The following is a 25,823-nucleotide window of genomic DNA, read 5'->3' on the forward strand; positions in this document are numbered from 1 at the left end:
CCGTTTGGAAATGATGTAATGCAGCAGCTCTGAAATTCCTGAAACACCCCTACTGCTCCCGTAGGCAGCTGTTAAAGAGAGGATTCATTTTTAAGCGATTTAAGTATTTTAAGGGATGCCTCATGTTTCCACTGAGTTGCTGTGATATTAACCATGTATTTTGGATATTAACCTTATTTCTAATTTTCTCCAGAATGTAGACACCATTATGAGCATCTTTATGCATGTGGATTTTTATTTGCTTTTGAGTTACTTCCATAATAAACAAATTCAAGGAAAATAGGATTGCTGGCTTAAAGGGTGTGTGCGTTTTAATGACACCCGATGGCTCCTGACAAATGGCCTTTCAGTGATTTTTCTGATTCTACTGCCTTGAGTAGTATGTGATGAGTCTATTGGATTTGTCATAACTTTTCCAGCAATGGGTTTTGTTTTTGTTTTTTTGAGATAGGATCTCACTCTGTCACCCAAGCTGGAGTACAGTGATGTACTCACTGCAGCCTTGACTTTCTGGGCTCAAGCAATCCTCCCATCTTAGCCTCCCTGGTAGCTGGGACCACAGGTGTGCACCACCACACTCAGCTAATTTTTGTATTTTTTGCAGAGATGGGTTTTACCATGTTGCCCAAGCTGGTCTTGAACTCCCGGGCTCAAGTGATCCACCCACCTCAGCCTCCTAAAATGCTGGGATTACAGGTGTGAGCTACTGCACCTGGCCTGGGTTTTGTAATTTTACCTTTACCTCCTCAAACTAAATAAGAGTGAAAGAATGCATTGTTTCGGTTCATATTTCTCTGCTTACAGTAAGAGTTAAACATTTGCATGTATGCCTGTGGAACACATCTTCCTTTCTTGTGAATTGTCCAACTTGGACTTGGCAGGTGTGATGCAAGCAGCAATCTTATGACACACAAGCAACTGTGAGTCAAAAAATCTGAGCAACTGTATGTACGAGTCAAAACGTGGGCACGGCTTTACCATTGTTAAATATCAAACACCTACTCATCCCCAAAATGTCAGTGTTGTGTGTTAATTCACTCCGGTGAGCCAGTGTATCAGCCAGCCAGCTTCACTTCAAGCCTTGCAATATTCTCTTCTGAATGTTTTCTGGTTTATTTTCACATCTCTTAAGTGCGGGGCTTAGAGCTGAATATAAGTTCTGGCTGTGGTCCAACCAGCATCGGGAACAGGGAGCCTCTCACCTAAAGGCTGCATCAGCCTCTGTGAAGTTCTGGACCGCCTTGCTCTCAACTGTGAGCCATGAACTTAGATGAACTGGGGAAAGTTAGTTTCCCAATTTTAAATTTATGAGTTTTGTAAGCCTAAAAACAGGACGTTACATTTCTCTCTATTATGTTTTAACCAGAAAGAACCCCCCTCTTTTTTTTAACTTATTCTGATTTTCCAGAAAGAAGAAATTCAGAAGAACATATTCATTATATTTTATCAAGGAGAGCAGCTCAGGCAGAAAATCAAGAAGATCTGTGATGGGTAAGCGGGAGTGAATGGCTCTTTCTTCAGGGATTTGGGCCGAGTAAAGAGATGTGCAATGGCAAACGCCCATGTCTGTGGCTTCTAGAGGTCAGTAACTTTCTCACCTAAAAGTCAGCCCCAAGGCTGGGCGCGATGGCTCAAGCCTGTAATCCCAGCACTTTGGGAGGCCGAGGCGGGTGGATCACGAGGTCAAGAGATCGAGACCATCTTGGTCAACATGGTGAAACCCCGTCTCTACTAAAAATACAAAAAATTAGCTGGGCATGGTGGCGCGTGCCTGTAATCCCAGCTACTCAGGAGGCTGAGGCAGGAGAATTGCCTGAACCCAGGAGGCGGAGGTTGCGGTGAGCCGAGATCTGCACCATTGCACTCCAGCCTGGGTAACAAGAGCGAAACTTCGTCTCGGAAAAAAAAAAAAAGTCAGCCCCAGCGGACTTGTAACAGTTGCAAGAATATGAATAGGGAGAACTTGAATGTGCAAAATGTGAGGGTGACTACAAGTGGACACGGTCCCCCTTGTGGTTTATTCCATCTTAGACTCTTCCTCAGCTGCTGAAGAGTAAGCCAAGTGCGTGGCTGAGTTTCTTCTGATTTTATGGAATCATGTTCCGTGTAGCTCCATAGAAGCAGAAGTGGCTCAGCGCAGAGGATATTAATACATTAATAGATGCTAAAAGGAAGAGGCAAGTCCAGCCTGCAGTCTTATTTACCTGACAACTCGCAGATCTAATGGTTTGAATGAAGCTCATTCATATAACAGAACTGCAGTCTCAATTCACAGCACAAGTGATGTACCGGAAACACTTAAGACTGGGACTCCTTTTCCAGTGGCCAAAGATGCAGTTATTCTAGGATAGGCTGGCCCTCTAACCAAAATCAGCAAGTGATGTCTTAGCAGAAGAGGGGGTGCAGAATGCTCTGTAGCGAGAACCCACCTGTGTTCCTTGGAATATATTAAACACAGGTTTCGAGCCACAGTCTACCCTTGCCCGGAGCCTGCTGTGGAGCGCAGAGAGATGTTGGAGAGCGTCAATGTGAGGCTGGAAGATTTAATCACCGTGAGTGAAGGGTTCAGGCTCCTGGTCCGAAGGGGGCTGCCGCCTCTGCTGTTTCCATACAAGCCCTTCACCCTGCGGCTCTCTCTGGGCGTTTGGCTGGAATGCTGGCTATGCCTTCTGGCTGTGGCTGTGGAAGGTTTCACAACTGGGAAACTGTTAGATGAGCTAGAGGGGATGATGGTACAGCTTAAGAATATTTTGCCCAGGCTCAGAATTGACCACAGCCCTAGTCAGCCTTTGGGTGGCCACTCGATCTGATAAAAGCCTCCCTTTATTTCCAGCCTCAGCCTAGAACAAATCTATGGTACTACTACCCAGCAATTAAGTTGAACGACCAGTTTGACTGATTATTTTCCCACTGAATTGCCCCACTGTTTAAGCTGACTGATTAATTCTGTAAAAACAGTGAGTTTAGTTTCACTGTGTGAATGTTCATTCATCCCAAACTCAATTCCTTTGTAAAGTCTATCACCATCCAGGGTGACACTCAACACATTTATGATCAGAACACTCTTCAATCACAGCAGCTTTGAAAGTGATCGCTGAAAAAAGCTGGGGCTCCCTCAGCTGGAAAGTTCTCATCAGTGCTAGAGTGCAATAGAACTTTCGGTTGTGATGAGAGGGTCACGTGGCCTGTGCTGTCCAATGTTGCAGTCACGAGCCACATGTGGCTACTGAGCCCTTGAAACATGGCTAGTGCCACTAAGTCATTGAGTTTTTATTTTTATTTAATTTTAATTCAATTTACATTTTAGGGCTGGGTGTGGTGGCTTATGCTTATAATCCCAGCACTTTGGGAGGCTGAGGTGGGTGGATCACTTGAGGTCAGGAGTTCAAGACCAGCCTGGCCAACATGGTGAAATGCCATCTCTACTAAAAATAAAAACATTAGCCAGGCGTGGTGACAGACACCTGTAGTCTAGTCCCAGCTACTAGGGAGGCTGACGCAGGAGAATTGCTTGAACCCGAGAGGCAACGGTTGCAGTGAGCCACTTGCGCCATTGCACTCCAGCCTGTGCAACAAAGCGAGACTCCATCTCAAAATAAAATAAATAAAATTTAGTGGCTGCATGTGGCTATGGCAGAAGTCAACACAGTTTTAGATGCTCGACAAATATGTTAAGAAACTAGGTGTGTGTATCTTTCAAAACTCTTAAGCTAGCACGGAGGGTTTTCCAGAAAAATCTGTGTTTAATTTTTTAATCCTCTCTATTCCTTCTTTGTCACTTGTCAGGAAGACTGTTTCCCCTGAAGCCATTATCTTTGAAATCCTTTTCCCCCAATACTCCATGCTTGATTTTATGAAAACTTCGTGAGGAGAATAGAAACGAAATTCTGCTAAACGTATGCTTAGATTTAGTATGACTTGGTAGCTGCTGTGTGGTGGGTTCAGGTGATCCCAGCTGAGTGGCTTCTGCAGGGACAGCTTCTCTCCTTTGGTTCAGTCTCTGCCAATGATGAATCTTAGACACTATCTGATGCTGAGGCATTTGGCTTCTGAAAGTCACATCTGTGCTGAGGTGGTCTTGTCTCCTGGAAATCCCCAGGCCAGGTGGCATTATGCTGCTAAATGACAGGTAGTACTGGGCTTGTGAGATGCTTCAGTGGGCCAGATGGCTCTCATTAATCTTAGAGCCACAACGTGTCTCTTGCCCTGTGTCTCTTACAGAGGCCACATGTACTGAAACAGATTACCCTGTTTGTTATATCATCAAAACATAAAAACAATTTCCATTAAATAAATTCTGTGTGGGCCAAATTATCCATTCCTTCCTTCCTTCGTTCATTCACTTGTCATTTATTGGAGGGATTATGTATATAAAGGGATGTGGTAGAGGTAGTAATCTCTTAGGGTTGCTGTAAGAAATTACTGCAAGTTGGGTGGCTTAAGACAATAGGGAGTTATTCTCTCGGGGTCCTGGAGGCCAGAGGTCTGAAATCAAGGTGTCAGCAGGGCCATGCTCCCTCCAAAGACATGAAGGGAGCTCCCTCCTTGCCTCTCCCAGCTCTGGTGCTTCGGGCCATCCTCAGCATCCCTTGGCTTGCAGGCGCCTCCTTCCATCTCTGCCTCCGTTGTCACATGCTATTCTTCCCGGTGTTCTTATCAGGACAGTGGTCATATGGGATTAGGGCCCATTGGAATCCAGTATGACCTCATCTTAGCCTGATTCCATCTGCAAAGACCCTCTTTCCAAAAAGGTCACATTCGCAGGTATCAGAGTTTAGGACTTCCACCTACTTTTATTTTGACAATTCAACCCATAACAATAGGACTGTGAGGAATTTAGAGGAGAAGGAAGATACAATCTCTGACTAAGGGTTTGAGCCTCTGGTAGGGGAGATAAAGGTGCTCAGGAGAGTTATCCTGAGGTCAAGTGAGAGCCACAGGTCAAAGGAGCCTGCTGTGAACAGCTCTAGGAATGTTCCATGTGTCCTGTGCGTTGTTTTTCATATAGGTCATAACACAAACAGAGTCTCACCGCCAGTGCCTGCTGCAGGAAGCGGCCGCCAACTGGCACTCCTGGCTCATCAAGGTGCAGAAGATGAAGGCCGTCTACCACATCCTCAACATGTGCAACATCGACGTCACCCAGCAGTGTGTCATCGCCGAGATCTGGTTCCCGGTGGCAGATGCCACACGTATCAAGAGGGCGCTGGAGCAAGGCATGGTTCGTGGCAGGTGAAGCTGGGCGGGTCCAATGAGTCATTCCCTCTGCTGGGCTCTCAGAGGGTGTCGGCGTCACGGGTCACGTGAAATTCCCAAGTGACTTGGTGGTAGGATTGATTTCTTCATCATTGTGTCTTCAGTTCTCAACCCAACTTGAGGACATAAAAGAAGCGATCACAAGGTCAGGAGATAGAGACCATCCTGGTCAGCATGGTGAAATCCCATCTCTACTAAAAATATGAAAAATTAGCCAGCTGTGGTGGTGCGTGCCTGTAGTCCCAGCTACTCAGGAGGCTGAGACAGGAGAATCGCTTGAACCCAGGAGGTGGAGGTTGCAGTGAGCCGAGGTCCTGCCACTGCACACCAGCCTGGGTGACAGAGCAAGACTCCATCTCAAAAAAAAAGAAATTCCCTTGTTTTCTCAGTGTTTGACAGTTGTTCACCATTTTTTGAACTTTTGTGAGTATATATTGAGCTTTTTTATTTTTTTTGAGACGGAATCTCACTGTGTCACCCAGGCTGGAGTGCAGCGGCATGGTCTCGGCTCACTGTAACCTCCACCTCCTGGGTTCAAGTGATTCTCCTGCCTTAGCCTCTGGAGTATCTGGGATTACTGTGTTTAGTCACTCATACTCAGAGCCCAGGGGTGAAGGACACCGCACGCCATGCAGGGCCACACAGGGCTTGCCCTTGGGAATGGCGCTTGGGAGCCAGGTGAACTGGCAGAGGCAGCTCTGTAGTGAGAGAGTGAGGTGACCTTTGGTTCCTGCAGGAGGATGTGATGAGCTTGTTTGAATCATTTCACAGGGTGGCAGGAGTGAAACTGATAGATTGAGGACTGGGTGGTATGCAGCTGGTTCAGCAGACGGGGAACTAGCTGGGTGGGAAGCCTGCCCTGCTAGGAGACGTATCTGGTGAAGGCAGGGGATCTCATGGTATCTAAAGTGGCCCCTTCTGAGTAGGTGGCATTGATGCCATGGGAAAATTGGGGGCAGGAGGAAGGGTTTTCAGGCAGAGGGGTCTGAAGGTAAAGGCCTTGCCATAGGAATGGATTAGAAGGTGGGAACTTTCTTTATCTCCTTTGTACAGATAAAGAAATTCAGGCACAGAATGTAGAAGTAACCTGACCACAGTCCTATAGCCAGCAGGCAGGATTTGAATACAGAAACCGTTCTTTATACTCTCCCATGTTCCCACATTGTGGTCCAAAATCCACCTAAATGGGGCACTTAAAAAGCATTTCAACCTAGCTGAGTAGGGCAGGGGTGCATCCCTGAGGAAGGGGTGCATGCACGCAACGGTGGAAGGCTGGTCAGGGGGCAGGTGGAGGGAGGTGGGGTGGAGCAGGGCCTCCTGAAGGCAGCGGAGGATTGAAGCTGGGACCGTGAGCACTCGTCCAGCTGGGGTCAGGTCCCACTGGGTATGCAGATGGCAAGTGCTACTGGGTGTGCGGTTGCTGTATGGTTCCTGGACAGGGAGCACTAGGAATTGTTAAGATTCGAGTAAGTGGAGGCGGGGTACACTGGCACACGCCTGTAATCCCAGCACTTTGGGAGGCTGAGGCGGGCAGATCACCTGAGGTTGGGAGTTTGAGACCAGCTTGACTAACGTGGAGAAACCCCATCTCAACTAAAAATACAAAATTAGCCGGGTGTGGTGGCGCATGCCTGTAATCCCAGATACCCGGGAGGCTGAGGCAGGAGAATCACTTGAACCTGGGAGGAGGAGGTTGTGGTGAGCTGAAATCACCCCATTGCATTCCAGCCTGGGCAACAAGAGCGAAACTTTGTCTCAAAAAAAATCCCCAGAAAACAAAAAGACTCAAGTAAGTAGAACAGATGCAGTGGCTCACCCTGTAATCCCAGCACTCTGGGAGGCTGAGGTGGGAGGATCGTTTGAGCCCAGGAGTTCAAGACCAGCCTGTGCAACATAACGATGCATGGCTGTAGTCCCCGCTACTCAGGAGGCTGAGGCAGGAGGATCGCTTGAGCCCAGGAGGTCAAGGCTGCAGTGAGCTGTGATTGTGCCACTGCACTCTAGCCTGGGCAACAGAGTGAGACCCTGTCTCAGAAAAAAAAAAAAAAAAAAAAGACTAGAGTGAGTGGAGAAGAGAGGTGTGTAGTGTAGACATGGCCAGTTTCCATGGGGACGTATGGGGAGGGCTGAAGGCGGTAATGGGGGATTAAGGCAATATTGTTAAGTAGTCCTGATCAGAAGACTAAAGAGTTTTGTTTCCATTCTTTACGGGATAGGCAGCCTTTAAAGATTTTAAAGCAGAAGCGTAACATGAGTAAAATAGTTCTTTTTTGTTTGCTTTAAAAGAGTGCTTAAGCAATCTGGTTGTTAGATAAGCTGAGACAGGAGAGGCTGTTGGAGAGGCTGAGGCTTGGAGCTAGGGTAATAGCTGTGGGAATGGGAGGAAGGATTCTGAAGGGAGGATTAGCAAGCCTTGGTGGGAAATCGACTGACTGAAACCAGAGAGCGGACACATCCATGATTCTAAGGTTTTAGGGGTATGGGAGAATGGAGGCTCTGCTGAAGGAGGAAGAACATGGTGCTGTTCTTACCCAGGAAGGGACCTGGCTTTGGGGCAAGTTGATGGATGCAGGATTAGGCTTCTGGATTTTGTGGTGTTGGTGACGCGTTGGAGTCTGGAAGTCTGAGCAGGCACTTAGGAAAAAACTGGGGAAGGGTCAAGGCCATTTGGAAGAGAAGGATGAATTGAGAAAGCAGAGAGAGGGGAAGCATAGAGGGCCACGAGTCATAACATTTGCATTTACAGGAGCCAGAAAGGGGAGATCGTCAGAGACTCCAGAGACTCTCTATTCTCTTGACAGCCCTCCTGTGAGGTGGATTGGATAAGTATTGGGAAGGTATTAACTCTCTACAGATGAGGTCGTGAGTCTCAGAGAGATCCAGAGATTGCCCCAAGTTTACTCAGTGAGAGACAACAGGAGCTGGGACTGTGACCTTGTGTGTGTGACACCCAGCCCAAGACTCTTCTTACGTGTTTGTTGCCTTTTTATTTTTTTGCAGGAACTGAGTGGCTCTTCCATGGCCCCCATCATGACCACAGTGCAATCTAAAACCGCCCCGCCCACGTTTAACAGGACCAATAAATTCACAGCCGGCTTCCAGAACATCGTCGATGCATATGGCGTCGGCAGCTACCGGGAGATAAACCCAGGTAAAGATCTGGTAAATTGCACAACTGGGCGGCTTGAAAGTGGAAACTGGGTAAGATGTACCCCTGAGTGACTGAGGAGGTGAACCTGTTAAGACTGTGAGGGTTGGGGCTAGGTTAGTAGCTGTGGGAATCGGAGGAAGAAGTAGGATAGTAGGGGCAAGTGAAAGGATTCCTAAATCCTGCTCGGTTTCCTAATACCCTGGAGTGTTGTCTATAAATGAGATTGGTGAAAGAGTTGTTCTTTGTCTTCACCTGTTCACCCTTAAACTACAACCTCAGGCTGCTAGGGTCAGTGATTGTTTCCTTCACTAATTCAGTGAGGGCCTCATCTTGGCATCTTCACTGTTGTAGCTATTGTGTGGGAAAGACACAAGCACACAGAACTTAGAAGACTCGATTCTTGGTGTCCTAAGCTGTGGGATCTTGCAAGCTTGGTTAATAAAATAAGGGAGTGGGCTGGGCATAGTGGCTCACATCTGTAATCCCAGCACTCTGGGAGACCGAGGCAGTGGATCACTTGAGGTCAGGAGTTCGAGACTAGCCTGACCAACATGGCAAAACCCTGTTTCTACTAAACATACAAAAATTAGCAGAGCACAGTGGCAGGCACCTGTAATCCCAGCTATTCAGGAAGATGAGGCAGGAGAATCACTTGAACCCAGGAGGTGGAGGTTGCAGTGAGCTGAGATCATGCCACTGTACTCCAGCCTGGGCGACAGAGTAAGATCCTATCTCAAAAAATAGATAAAATAAAACAAAAGGGTGGACTAGATACCCTTTATCCAAGCAGTGCATGGCACTGTTCTTCTCCAGCCTGAGACCCAGTCTAATCTGTGACCTGTAATGCAGGAGCCTCCTGGGTTGAGGCTCCCTGTGAGCAAACTGCTGGTGGTGTGCGGTGCATGTGAATGTTGGAGAAGCAGGCAAAAGATGGGTGTGGGGAAGAGTATAAAAAGCACCTACAAAGAGGAAATGATCTTGAGTCTGTCAAACTTGACAAGTTTTTTTGACTTTGTAATTGTTTTTTTTTTTTTTTTTTGAGACCGAGTTTCACTCTGTTGCCCAGGTTGGAGTGCAATGGCATGATCTTGGCTCACTGCAACCTCAGCCTCCCAGGTTCAAGTGATTCTCTTGCCTCAGCCTCCCCAGTAGCTGGGATTACAGGCATGCACCACCATGCCTGGCTAAGTTTTTTGTATTTTTAGTAGAGAGGGGGTTTCTCCATGTTGGCCAGGCTGGTCTCGAACTCCTGACCTCGGTGATCCACCTGCCTTGGCCTTCCAAAGTGCTGGGATTATAGGCATGAGCCACTGCGCCTGGCAAGACTTTGTGATTTTTGACAAGTCACTTAGCCTCTCTACGCCTCAGCACATCTGTAGAGTGGGGACTAAGATTACCTACTCGTGGACTGGGCATGGTGGCTCATGCCTGTAATCCCAACATTCTGGGAGGCCGAGGTGGGAAGATTGTTTGCAACCAGGAGTTCAAGACCAGCCTGGGTAATATAGTGAGACATCATCTCTACAAAAAATTTAAAAAATTAGGTAGGCATGCTGGCACACACTTATAGTTCCAGCTGCTCAAGAGGCTGAGGTAGGAGGATTTTTTGAGCCCAGGAGGTGGAGGTTGTAGTGAGCCATGATCGTGCCACTGCACTCCAGCCTGGGTGACAGAGTGAGACCCTGTATCAAAAAAAAATTTTAAAAAAAGAATGCTGGCCGGGCGCGGTGGCTCACACCTATAATCCCAGCACTTTGGGAGGCCGAGGTGGGTGGATCACGAGGTCAAGAGATCGAGACCATCCTGGTCAACAAGGTGAAACCCCATCTACTAAAAATACAAAAATTAACTGGGCATGGTGGTGTGCACCTGTAGTCTCAGCTACTTGGGAGGCTGAGGCAGGAGAATTGCTTGAACCCAGAAGGCAGAGGTTGCGGTGAGCCGAGATCGTGCCATTGCACTCCAGTCTGGGTAACAACAGCGAAACTCCGTCTCAAAAAACAAACAAACAAAGAATGCTTAGAAACTGATGTGCTCATTTATATGGCAGCTAAGCAAGTGGCAGGGTCGGGCGGGTGAGAAAAGGCAAGCGGAAAGTCTAAAGGAAACCAGTATGCAGATTGTGCAGCTGTGGCAGGGAACCGCTCTGGGGCTCAGGTGTGTGCGTCTTTCCTCCACAGCCCCCTACACCATTATCACTTTCCCCTTCCTGTTTGCTGTGATGTTTGGAGACTGTGGTCACGGAACTGTGATGCTCCTGGCCGCGCTTTGGATGGTTCTGAACGAGAGACACTTGCTCTCCCAGAAGACAGACAATGAGGTGAGTATCCATGGACTGTTTTGCCCCATTCATTTTCAGAATAGGAAAATCTGTTTGTGGTTTTCACCATAGAAATAACACGTTTTTATGAAAAACAAGGGAAAGAAGGAAAGGAAAAAAGAGCCAAAATTAACTTAAAACTTTTGGCCAAAGGTAATTCCTTTGGATGATTTGGTGCTGTTCTTTCAGCATTTTTGGGTTTTTGTTCCTGACTTGATAATGCATCAATTTTTCTTTTTCATTATGTATGTTTTCTAACCCTGATTTTTTTCTCTGATTATAAAAGCAATATAGCCGAGTGCGGTGGCTCACACCTGTAATCCCAGTACTTTAGAAGGCTGGGGTGCGGTGGTGGGGGGGAGATCACGAGGTCAGGAGTTCAAGATCAGCCTGACCAACATCGTGAAACCCGTCTCCACTAAAAACACACACACAAAAATTAGGTGGGTGTGGTGGCCCATGCCTGTAATCCTAGCTACTCGGGAGGCTGAGGCAGGAGAATCACTTGAACCCGGGAGGCAGAGATTGCAGTGAGCCGAGATTGTGCCGTTGCTCTCTAGCCCAGGTGATAGAACAAGACTTCGTCTCAAAAAACAAACAAACAAACCCCAGCAATTCATAATCATTGTAAAAATTAGAAAAATGCAACCATCTAGTGACATAGAGAAAAATCACAGTGAATGTTTTTTGGTATCTTTCCATTTTTTTTGTGCTTATACACCAATTTTTCAAAAACTGGCATCAAGTAGTACACAGTATTTGTATTGTTTTTACTTAAAATATCATGAGTACTTTTTCCTGGCAGAGCAGCCTGGGACCAGGGTTCTTTTGAACACTGAGAAACCCTGCCTGTCGTTTCCCCACTCTTAGCTTCAATTTTCTCCACCTTTTGCGAGGTCCCTTCGCAGAGTGCTGTGAAGGCTGGGACGACTCAAGAGGGTGCATTGGTTCACAGTTTATTAGCTGGGTGGATGCAGTGGCTTATGCCTGTAATCCCAGCACTTTGGGAGGCCACAGTGGGTGGGTCATTTGAGATCAGGAGTTCGAGACCAACCTGGCCAACATGGTGAAACCCCCTCTCTATTAAAAATACAAAAATTAGCCAGACGTAGTGGTAGGTACCAGTAGTCCCAGCTACTTAGGAGGTGGAGGCAGGAGAATCTCTTAAATCCGAAAGGTGGAGGTTGCAGTAAACTGAGATCTCGCCATTGCAGTCCAGCCTGGGTCACAGAGCGAGACTCTGTGTCAAAAAAAAAAAAAGTTCAACAGTTAATACAAGTTAATCACTTTAAGTTCATGGTAATACATTTTAAAAAGGGGAAACATGCTGTAGCTGTGCTCTGATATTAACAATATCTGCAGGCCAGGCACGTGACTCACGCCTGTAATCCCAGCACTTTGGGAGGCTAAGGTGGGCGGATCACCTGAGGTCAGGAGTTGGAGACCAACCTCACCAACATAGTGAAATCCCATCTCTACTAAAAATACAAAAATTAGCCAGGCATGCACCTGTAGTTTCTGTTACTCAGGAGGCTGAGGCTGGAGAATCGCTTGAACCCAGGAGGTGGAGGTTGCAGTGAGCCAAGATCATGCCACTGCACTCTAGCCTGGGTGACAGAGCAAGATTCTGTCTCAAAAAAAAAAAAGAATATCTGCAATGTTTGATTACAGGTTGAATTAATTACAGCTAGGTTAGCGATGTCGAGGTTAGTGGGCAGAATCTACCTGTCACCAATATAGTTTTCCATGCCAAGCTTAACAGATGTAGTTTTCTGTGGTAAACATTTTGAGTTTCAGAGTTACCCTTCAGCACTGCTTGGAATGATTCACACACATCATTCAGTATTATGAGAAAGCACTTTATGCTTCTCAGCAGACATAGACAGACAGGGACTCAACTTTACAGTGACAAGACACAAAATGAGTGTAGATCTAACTTGTCATAAATGTAACAGCCATGAGAGACCAGTTCAGTGCTGTCTCCTGGAAGCACTTGAGACAAAGCCACCTACTTTCAGGTCCCTTCCGAAGCAGATGAGGCCATGCTTGCACTTAGTTTATTTTCTGATGCAGGTGCAATGGAAGGAGCTGAGGTTTATGTTTTTATTTTTTTGAGATGGAGTCTCGCTCTGTCACCCAGGCTGGAGTGCAGTGGGGCGATCTCGGCTCACTGCAACACCTTTGCCTCCCGGGTTCAAGTGATTCTTCTGCCTCAGTCTTCCAAGTAACTGGAACTAATGTGCACACCACCATATCTGGCTAATTTTTAGTAGCAACGGGATTTCACCATGTTGGCCAGGCTGGTCTCAAACTCCTGACCTCAGGTGATCTGCCTGCCTCGGCCTCCCAATGTCCAAAGTATTGGGATTACAGGTGTGAGCCACCATGCCTGGCCTTTTTTTTTTTTTTTTGAGACAAAGTCTTGCTGTGTCACCCAGGCTGGGGTGCAGTGGTACGATCTCGGCTCACTGCAGCCTCTACCTCCCAGATTCAAGTGATTCTTCTGCCTCAGCCTCCTGAGTAGCTGAGATTACAGGGGTACACCACCACACCTGGCAAATTTTTGCCTATATAGTTTTTATTTCCATGATAACAAATACCAGTCTAGGATTTTTTGGTGCACCTATATGTTCCAAAAACCAGGATGCTGTGTTCTTCCTATCTGGATGACTGATGTTTGCTGTGTTATGTGGCCCACCCCAAGGGTGCCTGTGCCAGTGAAGCTGGAGACATCCTGTGGCACGCTTCCCTCCGGGGTCTGGTTCAGAGCCCACTGACAATCATCCTCTCTGTCTCTCTGAGGCCAGATTTGGAACACCTTCTTCCACGGGCGCTATCTGATTCTCCTGATGGGCATCTTCTCCATCTACACGGGCTTGATCTACAATGACTGCTTCTCCAAGTCCCTGAACATCTTTGGCTCTTCTTGGAGTGTCCAACCCATGTTCAGAAATGCCACCTGGAAGTGAGTTGATGGACAGAGATGGCACACTTGCTGGCCAGCCAGGTGGCCTCAGTGGCTGTTTTCATGGTAGGGAGAGTCTACCCCTAGCTCAACTCAGGTGCACCTGAAAATTCAACAGATAGGCCAGGTGCGGTGGCTCACGCCTGTAATCAGAGCACTTTGGGGATCGAGGCAGTTGGATCACTAGATGTCAGGAGTTTGAGACCAGCCTGGCCATCATGGTGAATCCCGTCTTCACTTAAAATACAAAAATTAGCTAGGTGTGGTGGGAGGGGAACCTGGAATCCCAGCTACTCAGGAGGCTGAGGCAGGAGAATCATTTGAACCTGGAAGGCAGAGGTTGCAGTGAGCTGAGATTGTGCCACTGCACTCCAGCCTCGGCAACAGAGTGAGACTCTGTCTCCAAAATAAATAAATAAAGAAAAGAAAAAAATAAATTAGCCAAGTGTGTTGGCCTGTAGTCCTAGCTATCTGGGAGGCTGAGGGAAGAGGCTGGCTTGGGCCCTGGAGGTTGAGACTGTGTGAGCTACGATCACACCATTGCACTCCAGCCTGGGCAACACAGCAAGATGCTGTCTCAAGCAAAAGCAAATGAGAGGCTGGGCGCAGTGGCTCACATCTGTAATCCCAGCACTTTGGGAGGCCAAGGCAGGAGCGTCACTTGAGGTCAGGAGTTCAAGACCACTCTGGCTAACATGGTGAAACCCCGTGTCTACTCAGAATACAAAAATTAGCCATGCATGATGGTGCGTGCCTATAATCCCAGCTATTCAGGAGGCTGAGGCATGAGAATCACTTAAACCCGGGAGCTGAAGGTTGCAGTGAGCCAAGTTCGTGCCATTGCACTTCAGCCTGGGCAACAGAGCAAGACTCTGTCTCAAAAACAAAAAAAAAAAAAAATGCAAATGAGGAAAGGGTTGGCAAATGAGATGCAATGCCATCTCTCTGTATTTGTCCTGTGGCTGGCAGAGTGGGGGCTTGGGGACTGTAGGATAGAGAGGCCTGGAAGCTCTCTAGATCCCCGCGGTCCACGCTTCCCCTGTGCATTCCACAGTTATTTTATACAGTTCAGCAGACACTCAGTCTTTAGAATGGAAGCACAGCCTTTCAGGAATGGAGACTTGTATGGGGAGGGAGGAAGATTTTAGAGTTTGAGAGGTAGGTCAGTTTAATGAACTGGGGAGAACAGGGGACTCTGGAGGATAGGGGACTGTTAAGTCAACAAATAGAAATCGCGACAGCCTTGTGATTTTGGGGAGATTCTTAGGCTATGGGCATCACATACCCGAGAGTCCCATAGTACCTTAGGGCTAATTTGTTAAACTGACATGTCATTGGTGATATTTCCTAACATGTATCTCTGCCCGGCTTCTTTGGGTCAGCTTAAGATTTCCCTGCCTCATTCTGGAACTTCGATTTGAACAGATGAGAAAAGACGAGCAAAAGAGAAGGCTGAGCTGGGTAGACTGTTCACAGTCTCTTTTCCCGTTCTTCCTCTCCCAATGAAGGAACCTTACGGGTTTTACTTGCTCACCAAAATCTGTCGTGAACGTCATAAATGGGGGACAGAAAGAACAATCAATTCCACCCAAGAGTTTTTCAGTTAGAAAAGATTCAATCCTGGGTTGTTGGTTTTTTTTTTTTTTTTTTTTTTTTGAGACAGAGTCTTGCTCTGTTGCCCAGGCTGGAGCGCGGCGATCTCGGCTTGCTGCAACCTCTGTCTTCCAGGTTCAAGCAATTCTCCTGGCTTAGCCTACTGAATACCTGGGGCTACAGGTGCATGCCACTACATCTGGCTAATTTTTGTATATTTAGTAAAGACGGGGTTTTACTGCTTTGGCCAGGTCTGACCTTGTGATCCACCCACCTTGACCTCCCAAAGGGCTGGGATTGCAGGCGTCAGCCACCGTGCCCGGCCCAATCCTGGTTTTCTTTTGACAGAGCTTTCCTGAGGGCATTTGAGGGTCTTGATGTTGGCACAGAGAGCCTCCAAGAGACCGTAGCAATCTTCATTGTGGGGCATGGAGATTCTAATTCAGTCCCTTCTCATTTCTCTGCCAGGACTAAGTTCCCTGAAGTAGAGATGGGATTCCCCACCTTAAATAAACACAGAAAAATAAAGGATAAAATGTTTTCCAGAATGACATACAGACAGCTGTATCTGTGTGGTTTTGATTTTTTTTTTTTTGCTTTGCAATTAGTATTCTAAAGAGATGCCCCAAGAAACAAAACAAAATTTCCATAAATGTAAAAACAAATTAGGTCGAGCACAGTGGCTCACACCTGTAATCCCAGAACTTTGGGAGGCCAAAGTGGGAGGATTGCTTGAGCTTGGGAGTTCAAGACCAGCCTGGGCAATATAGGGAGGTCCTGTTTCTCTATATAAAATAAAATAAAAAAAAAATTAGCTGGGCTCAGTGGCATGTGCCTGTGGTTCCAGCTACTCGGGAGGCTGAGGCAGGCAGATCATTTGAGCCTGGGAGGTTGAGGGTGCAATGAGCCATGTTGGCACCACTATACCCTAGCCTGGGCCATACAGTAAGACCCTGTCTTAAACAAACAAACACATACATTCTTACACTTAGTTCTGCTCTTTAGATTTAAAGTCATAAGTATAGAGATGAGTTTTATTTTTTATTTTGAGATGGAGTCCATTCTGTGGCCCAGGCTGGAGTGCAGTGGTGCAATCTTGGCTCACTGCAACCTCAGCCTCCTGGGTTCTCGCAGTTCTCCTGTCTCAGCCTGGGATTACAGGTGTGTGCCACCACGCCCAACTAATTTTTGTATTTTTAATAGAGACAGGGTTTCACCATGTTGGCCAGGCTGGTCTTGAACTCCTGGCCTCAGGTGAGCCACCCGCCTTGGCATCCTAAAGTGTTCGAATTACAGGTGTGAGCTACTGTGCCTGACTGAGATGAGTTTTGAAACATGTTAAATCTGCATAATTTCCCCAGACTACCAACAGGAAATTCCATTTCCCCTGGAGTGTGACTGTGAAAGGCCCAAGTTAACTGTCCTGTTTTCATTCGGCAGACATGGGTATGAATGTTGTTCTTTTGTTTTGTTTATGTTTTTTTAGACAGAGTTTTGCTCTGTCGCCCAGGCTGGAGTGCAACGACATGATCTTGGCTCATTGCAACCTTCGCCTCCTGGGTTCAAACAATTCTCCTGCCTCAGCCTCCCAAGTAGCTAGGATTACAAATCAGGCATGTACCACCACACCCAGCCAATTTTGTTTTTTTAGTAGGGTTTTTCCATGTTGGTCAGGCTGGTCTCAAACTCCCGACCTCAAATGATCCACCTGCCTCGGCCTCCCAAAGTGCTGGGATTACAGGCGTGAACCACCTTGCCTGGCTGCTGTGAATGTTTTTCTCTTCTGCACCTGCAAATGACTTCTTCCCCAGTTCAGGACTCTTTGGTCTTGAATTGGAGCAAGGCTCAGGCACATGTGAAGGGTCAGTAGTGTAAAGAAGAACCTGATTATCAGTGTGGCAGAAGAAAATGACAGCTGAAGTACACAGTGAGCTGATTCTGGTCACCAGCTGCAACCTGGGTTTTGAGCCTGCTTCCTTGATGGTTGAAAGGCCACCAAAAACATTCCTGCAGTCACCAGAGTTGGGTGTATTGACTCAACGAGGGAGAAGGTGCACCACTGGGAAAACCATCGCTGTTAGGAGGGTGTTAGAAAGGGCTTAGAGCATTTGGCCTGTGTTAGGATTCAGGGATGCTGGGTCATTTTTGTGATTTGGACCGTGTTCTTCTTTCTGCCTGTATTCGGGTGTGATTGTGGAATGATCTTGTATTTTCTTGCTCTGTTGGAGTCACCAGGTGGCCCTGTCCGACGGTGGTGTTCTGTGAAGCTGTTGATGCTCAGCAGGAGACATGATGGCTTAGCCATGGGTGCCAGGCCAGTTCCCTCCTGTCTGGGGTGACTTTTCTCATTGTGACTACACAAACACTTCTCTGCTGTGGAAATCCAGCCATCTGCACTGACACATGCCATTAGGACGGGGGTTGTGACTGGGAGAGTAAGTCACAGTCAGCTGCTGCCACTGTATACGGAAGGCCAGGACAGTAGGGCAGGCTTCCCGATTCCCTCAGCTGCTACCTAAGGCTCCAGTGCCTCACTGCAGAAGGGAGGGAATGTGTTTCTTTTTTTTGAGACAGAGTTTTGCTCTGAAGAGATCCGCCCTCATCGACCTCCCAAAGTGCTGCAATGACAGGCATGAGCCACTGTGCTCAGCTGATGGACTGTATTTCTAGGTAGCCTGGCAAGACTGTCCACTGTCTGTTCTTCATCATTTCATTCTATTTTAAATTCTGTTTTATTTTATTGTTTGGAGATGGAGTCTCACTCTGTCACCCAGGCTGGAGTGCAGTGGTTTGATCTTGGCTCACTGCAACCTCTACCTCCTGGTTTCAAGTGATTCTCCTGCCACAGCCTCCCGAGTAGCTGGGATTACAGGCATGTGCCACTGTGCCCAGCTAATTTTTGTATTTTTAGTAGAGATGGGGTTTTGCCATGTTGGCCAGGCTGGTCTCGAACTCCTGACCTCAAGTGATCCACTCACCTCAGCCTCCCAAAGTGCTGGGATTACAGGTGTGAGCCACCACGCCAGGCCTGTTCTTCATCATTTCAAATGCTCATTCCTTGGACCCTTCCACAGATGCAGGTTATTTAAAAAAAAATTAACTCAATATTCTCATCCTCTTAAGGCTTGCAAAGGTAGAGAGTAAGAAATTTCTGGGCTGGGCGCAGTGGCTTACACCTGTAATCCCAGCACTTTGGGAGGCTGGGGTGGGTGGATCACTTGAGGTCAGGAGTTCAAGACCAGCCTGACCACCAACATGGTGAACCACATCTCTATTAAAAACACAAAAATTGGCCAGGTGTGGTGGTGCATGCCTGTAATCCCAGCTACTCAGTAGGCTGAGGCAGCAGAATTGCTTGAACCTGGGGTGTGAGGTGGGGGGCAGGGGGTGGAGGTTGCAGTGAGCCGAGATCGCGCCATTGCACTGCAGCCTGAGCAACAAGAGCGAAACTATGTCTCAAAAAAAAAAAAAAGGAAATTTCTCCCATTCACATGCATGCTTCTGGGTGAAAAGGGAAACAGATTTAAAGACAGTCTCTGGGCTACATTTTTAGAGGTAAGTTTCATAGCAGTTGAGGTGTATATGTAAAACACCAATCTATGCTTCAGAAACAGCCCCCATGTTCCCAGGGGAGACTTCGCACGCATGTCCGTGGGTTGGGGTTTCTTTCCTTCATGCTCCCAGAATCCCTGCCTTCTACCTTATTTCTGATGGTGTATGAGTCCTGATTTCCCTTCCTTTTCCTTTCTCTTTTCCTTCCCTTTCTCTTTCCCATTTCCCTCCTCTCCCTTCTCCCCCTTCCCCCTCTTTTTTTCCTTTCAACAGAGTCTCACTCTGTTGCCCAGGCTGGAGTGCAGTGGTGCGATCATGGCTCATTGCAGCCTTGACCTCCCGGGCTCAAGCAATCCTCCCGCCTCAGCCTCCCAAGTGGCTGGAATGAAAGGCATGTGCCACCACACCCTGCTGGTCTCGAACTCCTGGGCTTAAGGGATCCTCCCGCCTCAGTCTCCCAAACTGCTGGGATTAGGAGTGTAAACCATTGCTCCCGGCCCTGATTTTCTTTATTATAGCACATCAGGCTGAGATCTCTTTGGAAGCTCAGGCTGTAAACTCCTTAGGGGCCAGATGGTAATTTCTGTCTCCTCAGTGCTTAGGACAATACTTGATGCATAGAAGATACTGAATCAACCAAATTGATGAGTTGCATCAGAAGTGGGGCTTCAATGGGCAAGTCCATGACTGGTGGTTCTGTAGCATTTTTTTTCTGCCTCTGATTGCTCATTGTTTGTTTTTCTCCCTCCCTCTCTCTAAAGTACTCATGTAATGGAGGAAAATCAGTATCTGCAGCTGGACCCAGCCATACCAGGAGTGTATTCTGGAAATCCATACCCATTTGGGATTGATCCGGTAAGGATGTCGTCTTGGGTTAAATATTTACTATGTCAACTGTTTTGTGGAAGAGACCTCTGGATAGAGAAGAGAAGGCCAGCAAAGCCTGTCAAATCAACAAACTTGTGTTGAGATAAAATAACTTTTGCTGAGGTTTTTGTGACGCACAGAGCCAGATTCAAATAAATATTCTATCTGCACCCTCTACCCGGCCCCATTTTCCATACAGTTCCCCAAACATCTGCCTCTTTCTCCATCAATTACATCCCTGATGGTTAATAATTGCTTCTTTAAAAGGTACTTGATTGCTTGGGAAGTATGCATATTAGATAAGCTATTTAGCATCCTAATCAAGTTCAAGTTCTCTGCTTGATATTTTCTTGCAGTGGGAAACATTTCCCTTTTTTCTAAAAAAGTGTAGATTTGCTTTTATGTTTGTTTTGTTTTTGAGACAAAGTCTCATACTGTCGCCCAGGCTGGAGTGCAATGGCATGATCTCAGCTCACTGCAGCCTCCACCTCCCGGGTTCCAGCAATTCTCCTGCCTCAGCCTCCCAAGTAGCTGGGACTACAGGTGCCCACCACCACACCTGGCTAATTTTTTGTATTTTTAGTAGAGATGGGGCTTTACTATGTTGGCCAGGCTGGTCTTGAACTCCAGATCTTGTGATCCACCTCCCAGAGTGCTGGGATTACAGGCATGAGCCACTGCGCCTGGCCTTTTGTTTTACTGCATAGAATTGACACTTTTTAGGGGTATTTGCTTTATTTTATTTGTTTGTTATATATATCTCAGTCAACTAGAATCCAGCTAAGCAAAAGGATACTTCCTCAAAGCCTGTAGATGTAAAGGGGTTTTGAGGAGCCATAACACATGCCCATTCATGTAAAGCCGTATATTTCTATTGGCCCAGGGCATGCTGCCACCAGGTGGCGGCCTTATGCTCCAAATGAGCATGAACTGAACTAAAACTGAACTTGGCAAATGTCCGTAAATGTTTCTTCTAAGCTCTCTTCTTTGTACGAGAGAACCTGAGACCTCACTTTGTGTTGCTGAAAGTTGGGAGTAAATAGTACTAGCCCTAAAATTGGTTCTCTAGTCTCTCTTGTCTTACAGATCACCTCCTCTTAAGTCTTCCTGGGTCATCCTGCTGTCTCCTGCCTCCCCGCCTTTATGAAAACAGAAACTTTGCCAGAGATTTGTTTATACTTGCCATCCAGGCACACTTGCATTCTAAGTTTTATCAAAAGTGGTCAAGTCCTTGAGGGCTGGTTTGTAAGTTGGAAAGTGTCAAAAACTAATTTGAATTACTTTTGTGGCCCGCAGGACTTTGTTGTGGTCAAAGGATTTCAGGTTTAGTAAGCAGGTGGAGAAGGAATCTAGAGGGGATGATCTTAGGGTCTAGTTGATCTTCCTTTTTTTGGAATCTCATTGCTCCAATAGTCTTGTCTCTCCCCTCCGTGGCCCACAGTTAATTCAAATCCTGCCTATCCATTTCTGCTCCTCAGGCAGCATGGGGCTACAGTATTTCATATTGCAGAGCTGAGTGATCCTGAGTTTCTGCTCGGCATGCAATTTTGTCATCTGCCCACAAGTTAGAAAAGAAAGAAAATACATCAGGGTGAAAGAGAATGTGGGATATTGAAAATAATGAAATTTGTTCTTAGTAACATTTAGAATTTTGAAAACTCTGGTCTTTCTATCCTAAAATAATACATATATATGATAAAAAAAAATCTATATAACACAAAATATTATATAACGAAAAGCTGGAGTTGGCTTGACCTGTAATCCAAGCACTTTGGGAGGCCAAGACAGATGGATCACTTGAGGTCAGGAGTTCAAGACCAGGTTGACCAACCTGGTGAAACCTTGCCTCCACTAAAAATACAGAAATTAGCTGGACACAGTGGCACACGCCAGTAATCCCGGCAACTTGGGAGGCTGAGGCAGGAGAATTGCTTTAACCCAGGAGGTGGAGGTTGCAGTGAGCCGAGATCACCCTACTGTACTCCAGCACGGGCAACCAGAGTGAGAACCCATCTCAAAAAAAGAAAGTAAAAATACCAAAATGAGCCAGGCATGGTAGTATATGCCTGTGATCTCAGTTACACAGGAGGCTGAGGAAGTACTTGAATCTGGGAGGCAGAGGTTGCAGTAAGCTGAGATTGAACCACTGCCCTCCAGCCTGGGTGACACAGAGAGTCTCTGTCTCAAAAAAAGAAAAGCAAAGCAGAAGTTGCCTTTCCTTTCCTACTTCTCTGGTTCCTGTAGTCCTATTCCTCAGAGGTAACCACTTTAACAGAACATGTCTGTCTTGGTCCATTTTCATGCTGGTGATAAAGACATCCCCAAGACTGGGTAATTTATAAAGAAAAAGATTGTGTAGGGAGGCCACACAATCATGGCGCAGGTGAAAGGCACATCTTACATGGCTGCAGGCAAGAGAGAAAATGAGAACCAAGTGAAAGGGGTTTCCCCTTATAAAATCATTGGTTCTCATGAGGCTTATTCACTCCTACAAGAACAGTATGGGGGAAACCACCCCTGTGATTCAATTATCTCCCACCAGGTCCCTCCCACAACACATGGGAATTATGGGAGCTACAATTCAAGATGAGATTTGGATGGACACAGCCAAACCATATCAATGTCTGTGCCTATATTAGTACTTGTATCATATATATATTAATAAGGGCTTATCTTTTACATAACACAGATTTCTACAGTGCATTTACTGACTGCATTTGGCATCTATTTGTGAATCTAATCACAAAATATTTGGCCTCCATCATAGCTGGCCTCAGGTGTTTTGGCAAATTTTATGACAAATGAACATAATAAAATGGTCGAGTCTGAGCTCTTCGCACAGGAATCAGGCTGCCTGTGTTAAATCTTTGCTTTTCTATTTACTTGCTCTGTGAATTTGAGCATGTTAACATCTCTATGTTTGTTTCCTCACCTATAAAATGCATATAATGACAGCCCTAGGCCAGGTGGGGTGGCTCACACCTGTAATCCTAGCACTTTGGGAGGCCAAGGCCGGCGGATCACCTGCGGTCAGGAGTTCAAGACCAGCCTGGCCAACAGGGTGAAACCCCGTCTCTACTAAAAATACAAAATTAGCCAGACATGGTGGCAGGTACCTGTAAACCCAGCTACTCAGAGGCTGAGGCAGGAGAATCACTTGAACCTGGGAGGCAGATGTTGCAGTGAGCTGAGATTGCACCATTGTACTCCAGCCTGGGCGACAAGAGCGAAACTCCATCTCAAAATAAATAAATACATTATAGCACTAACTCCTGGGACTGCTCAGTGAAAGAAACTATTTTTACATGTAAACCCCCCAGAGCAGAGTCTGATGCACAAATGTGGTAAATGCTCCCTGAATTTTAGTTACTCTTATGTCATTTCTTCCTAGGTGTGTAAGTAACTTTAATCTTCCTGAGGTTATAATAAATTACCTTATCTATAAAATGACAATACCTGTATCTCATAAAGTTTTCAGTGGAATTAAATGAGATACACATATCTAAATTGCTTAGTATGTGCTTGGTACTTAACTATTAACATTTTAAAATTTCATTTATATTTATTTATCTAGAGATAGGGTCTTGCTCTGTTGCCCAGGCTGTAATACAGTGGCATGATTATAGCTCACTGAAGCTTTGACCTCCTGGGCTCAGTCTTCCTGCTTCAGCCTCCCAAGCAGCTGGGACTACAGGCACATGCCACTCCTTGCTGGGCTAATTTTTTAAAAAAGTTTCTGTAGAGGCTGAGCGCGTTGGCTCATGCCTATAATCCCAGCACTTTGAGAGGCTCAGGCTGCGAGGTCAGGAGTTTGAGACCAGTCTGGCTGATATGGTGAAACCCCATCTCTACTAAAAATACAAAAAGTAGCCTGGCATGGTGGTACACACCTGTAGTCCCACCTACTCAGGAGGCTTAGGCAGGAGAATCGCTTGATCCTGGGAGGTGGAGGTTGCAGTGAGCTGAGATCGTGCCACTGCACTTCAGCCTGGGTGACAGAGCAAGACTCTGTCTCCAAAAAAAAAGTTTTTGTAGAGACAGGGTCTCAGTTTGTAGCCAGGCTGGTCTTAAACTCCTAACGTCAAGTGATCTTGCCGTCTTAGCGTCCCAAAGTGGTGGGATTACAACCGTGAGCTGCTGCCCCTGGCCAATATTTTTAATGTGTCAGATTTGGCTGGGTCTAAAGTGTCCTAGCAGACCTGCCCTCACTGCCTCCTCAGTGGGTGCCCCTCCAGCCTAGCTCAGGACATTGCAAAGGAAGAATCAATCAGTGCAAATTAGCACCCAACCGTGTGAGCATGTGTGTGTGTGTGATGGAGGGAGCAAGATGATTGTGTTTGAGGTTGTGTCTGATTGGATGCTGGCCCCTTAACAGAAGCAAAGAAGTTTGGAGGAGGAAGTCATTTAGGAGCAAAGGTGAGAATGACATTGTACCCTTGTCACCTTTGACATGTCCCAGAGGAAGCCTGAAGACAATCTGGGATGTAGCTCAAGTTCAGGTGGGACAGGGGCAGGAGCAAGGACTTGGAACCATTTCCACGGAGTAAAAGTGGAGACCATGCGGCTGCTGAGATTTAAATGGGGAAGAGGAATATTAGCGACTCTGGTCGTTAGCCAGCATGAGATCCCAACCACCCCCTCCACCCACCTGCCCCCTGCATGACCACCCAGTGTGCTTTCTCCTCATGTCAGTATCATCGGTATTGTTTGGGAACAGGACAGGTACACACGATCCCCACCTGGCGGTGCTGTTTAAAACAGGGGCTGTGTAGAAGGCAGGAACTGCATCTGACCCATTGTGATTACAAAGATTGGTTACAGGAGTGGCTTCTTGAGAAGGGCCTGGGGAATGCTTTGTAATGTGAAGCACTATAGACTTTCAGAGTAAGAGGTGGTATTATTTAAAAGGATTGGATACGTCCATGTGCCAGTGACCTCTAGGCCATGATGAAGGGAACTGAGGCAAGTTTGAGAGCTTTGCATTATGGTATAGATTATCTTTCCTTTTCTGAGCCCAAGTCTTGCTCTGTCGCTTAGACTGGAATGCAGTGGTGTGATCTTGGCTCACTGCAATCTCCACCTTCCAGGTTCAAGTGATTCTCCTGCCTCAGTCCCCTGAGTAGTTGGGATTACAGGCATGTGCCACCACGTCCAGCTAATTTTTGTGTGTTTAGTAGAGACGGGGTTTCACCCTGTTGACCAGTCTGGTCTTGAACTCCTGACTTTAACTGATCCATCCGCCTTGGCCTCCCAAATTATCTTTTCACATAGGGTTTTTTTCCCGTTTTTCTCCAGCAATTTGGTACTAGCAGTAAGGATCCTGTTATTTTTGTCATTAAAGTTGCATTTATAAAGGGCTTCATCCTTTTTTCCTTTTTGGAGACCAAAATGCATATATTGAGTGGGAAGTGCAGTTCCCAGAGCGATTTGCTCAGGGAGAGCTGTGCTGTGGCCCTCAACTCCAGTCGAACTTCTGAGACTCTCTCACGTGGGGTTTTTTTTTTTTTTGGTCCCATTTCCCATCCAGATCTGGAACTTGGCGTCAAACAAACTCACATTTTTGAACTCCTATAAAATGAAGATGTCAGTGGTCCTGGGAATCGTCCAGATGGTTTTCGGTGTCATCCTCAGCCTTTTCAACCACATGTAAGTTTCCTGATTCACTCTCTGCCTGTTCTGTCTGATCACACTGATGATGAATGGTGACAGAACTACTCGCTTGGGACCTGCATCTCTCTGTGTAAGTTTTCTACCTGTAAGGGACACTTTCCTATGCATCTTGGCTTGAGCCAAGACAAGCTGGTTGGCTGGAAACGGCAGCACCTCTGTTTCTCCTGAGCAGAGTCTCTCCAAGGTAAGTGCTCCTCTGGCCCAAGAAATATTTGAGGGTTCAAAAAAACACTGGAAGCTGGGCACAGTGGCTCATGCCTGTAATCCCAGCACTTTGGGAGGCTGACGGGTGGATCGCCTGAGGACAGGAGTTCAAGAACAGCCTGGCCAACATGGTGAAACCTCATCTCTATTAAAAGTACAAAAATTAGCCAGATGTGGTGGTGGGCGCCTATAATCCCAGCCACTCTGGAGGCTGAGGCAGGAGAATTGATTGAACCTGGGAGGCA

At 46.7% G+C, this 25,823-nt stretch overlaps 1 protein-coding gene across 5 annotated transcripts in view; it reads left to right on the forward strand.

The window, feature by feature from the left end:
- Window positions 1–25,823, forward strand: part of ATP6V0A4 (ATPase H+ transporting V0 subunit a4) — a 95,710-nt gene that overhangs the window by 43,675 nt on the left and 26,212 nt on the right. For 4 of the 5 annotated variants that reach the window (XM_035254642.3, XM_035254641.3, XM_078343689.1 and 1 more), the window contains 8 exons: window positions 1,409–1,491; window positions 2,459–2,552; window positions 5,009–5,221; window positions 8,257–8,407; window positions 10,588–10,727; window positions 13,535–13,692; window positions 19,599–19,692; window positions 25,232–25,350. In XM_035254642.3, the coding sequence (XP_035110533.2) occupies window positions 1,409–1,491; window positions 2,459–2,552; window positions 5,009–5,221; window positions 8,257–8,407; window positions 10,588–10,727; window positions 13,535–13,692; window positions 19,599–19,692; window positions 25,232–25,350 (1,052 nt within the window). The remainder of the gene's footprint in view (window positions 1–1,408; window positions 1,492–2,458; window positions 2,553–5,008; window positions 5,222–8,256; window positions 8,408–10,587; window positions 10,728–13,534; window positions 13,693–19,598; window positions 19,693–25,231; window positions 25,351–25,823) is intronic. The other variant, XM_035254644.3, reaches the window with a different exon arrangement.

Source organism: Callithrix jacchus, chromosome 11 (assembly GCF_049354715.1).
Source record: "Callithrix jacchus isolate 240 chromosome 11, calJac240_pri, whole genome shotgun sequence".
Lineage (NCBI taxonomy): Eukaryota > Metazoa > Chordata > Mammalia > Primates > Cebidae > Callithrix > Callithrix jacchus.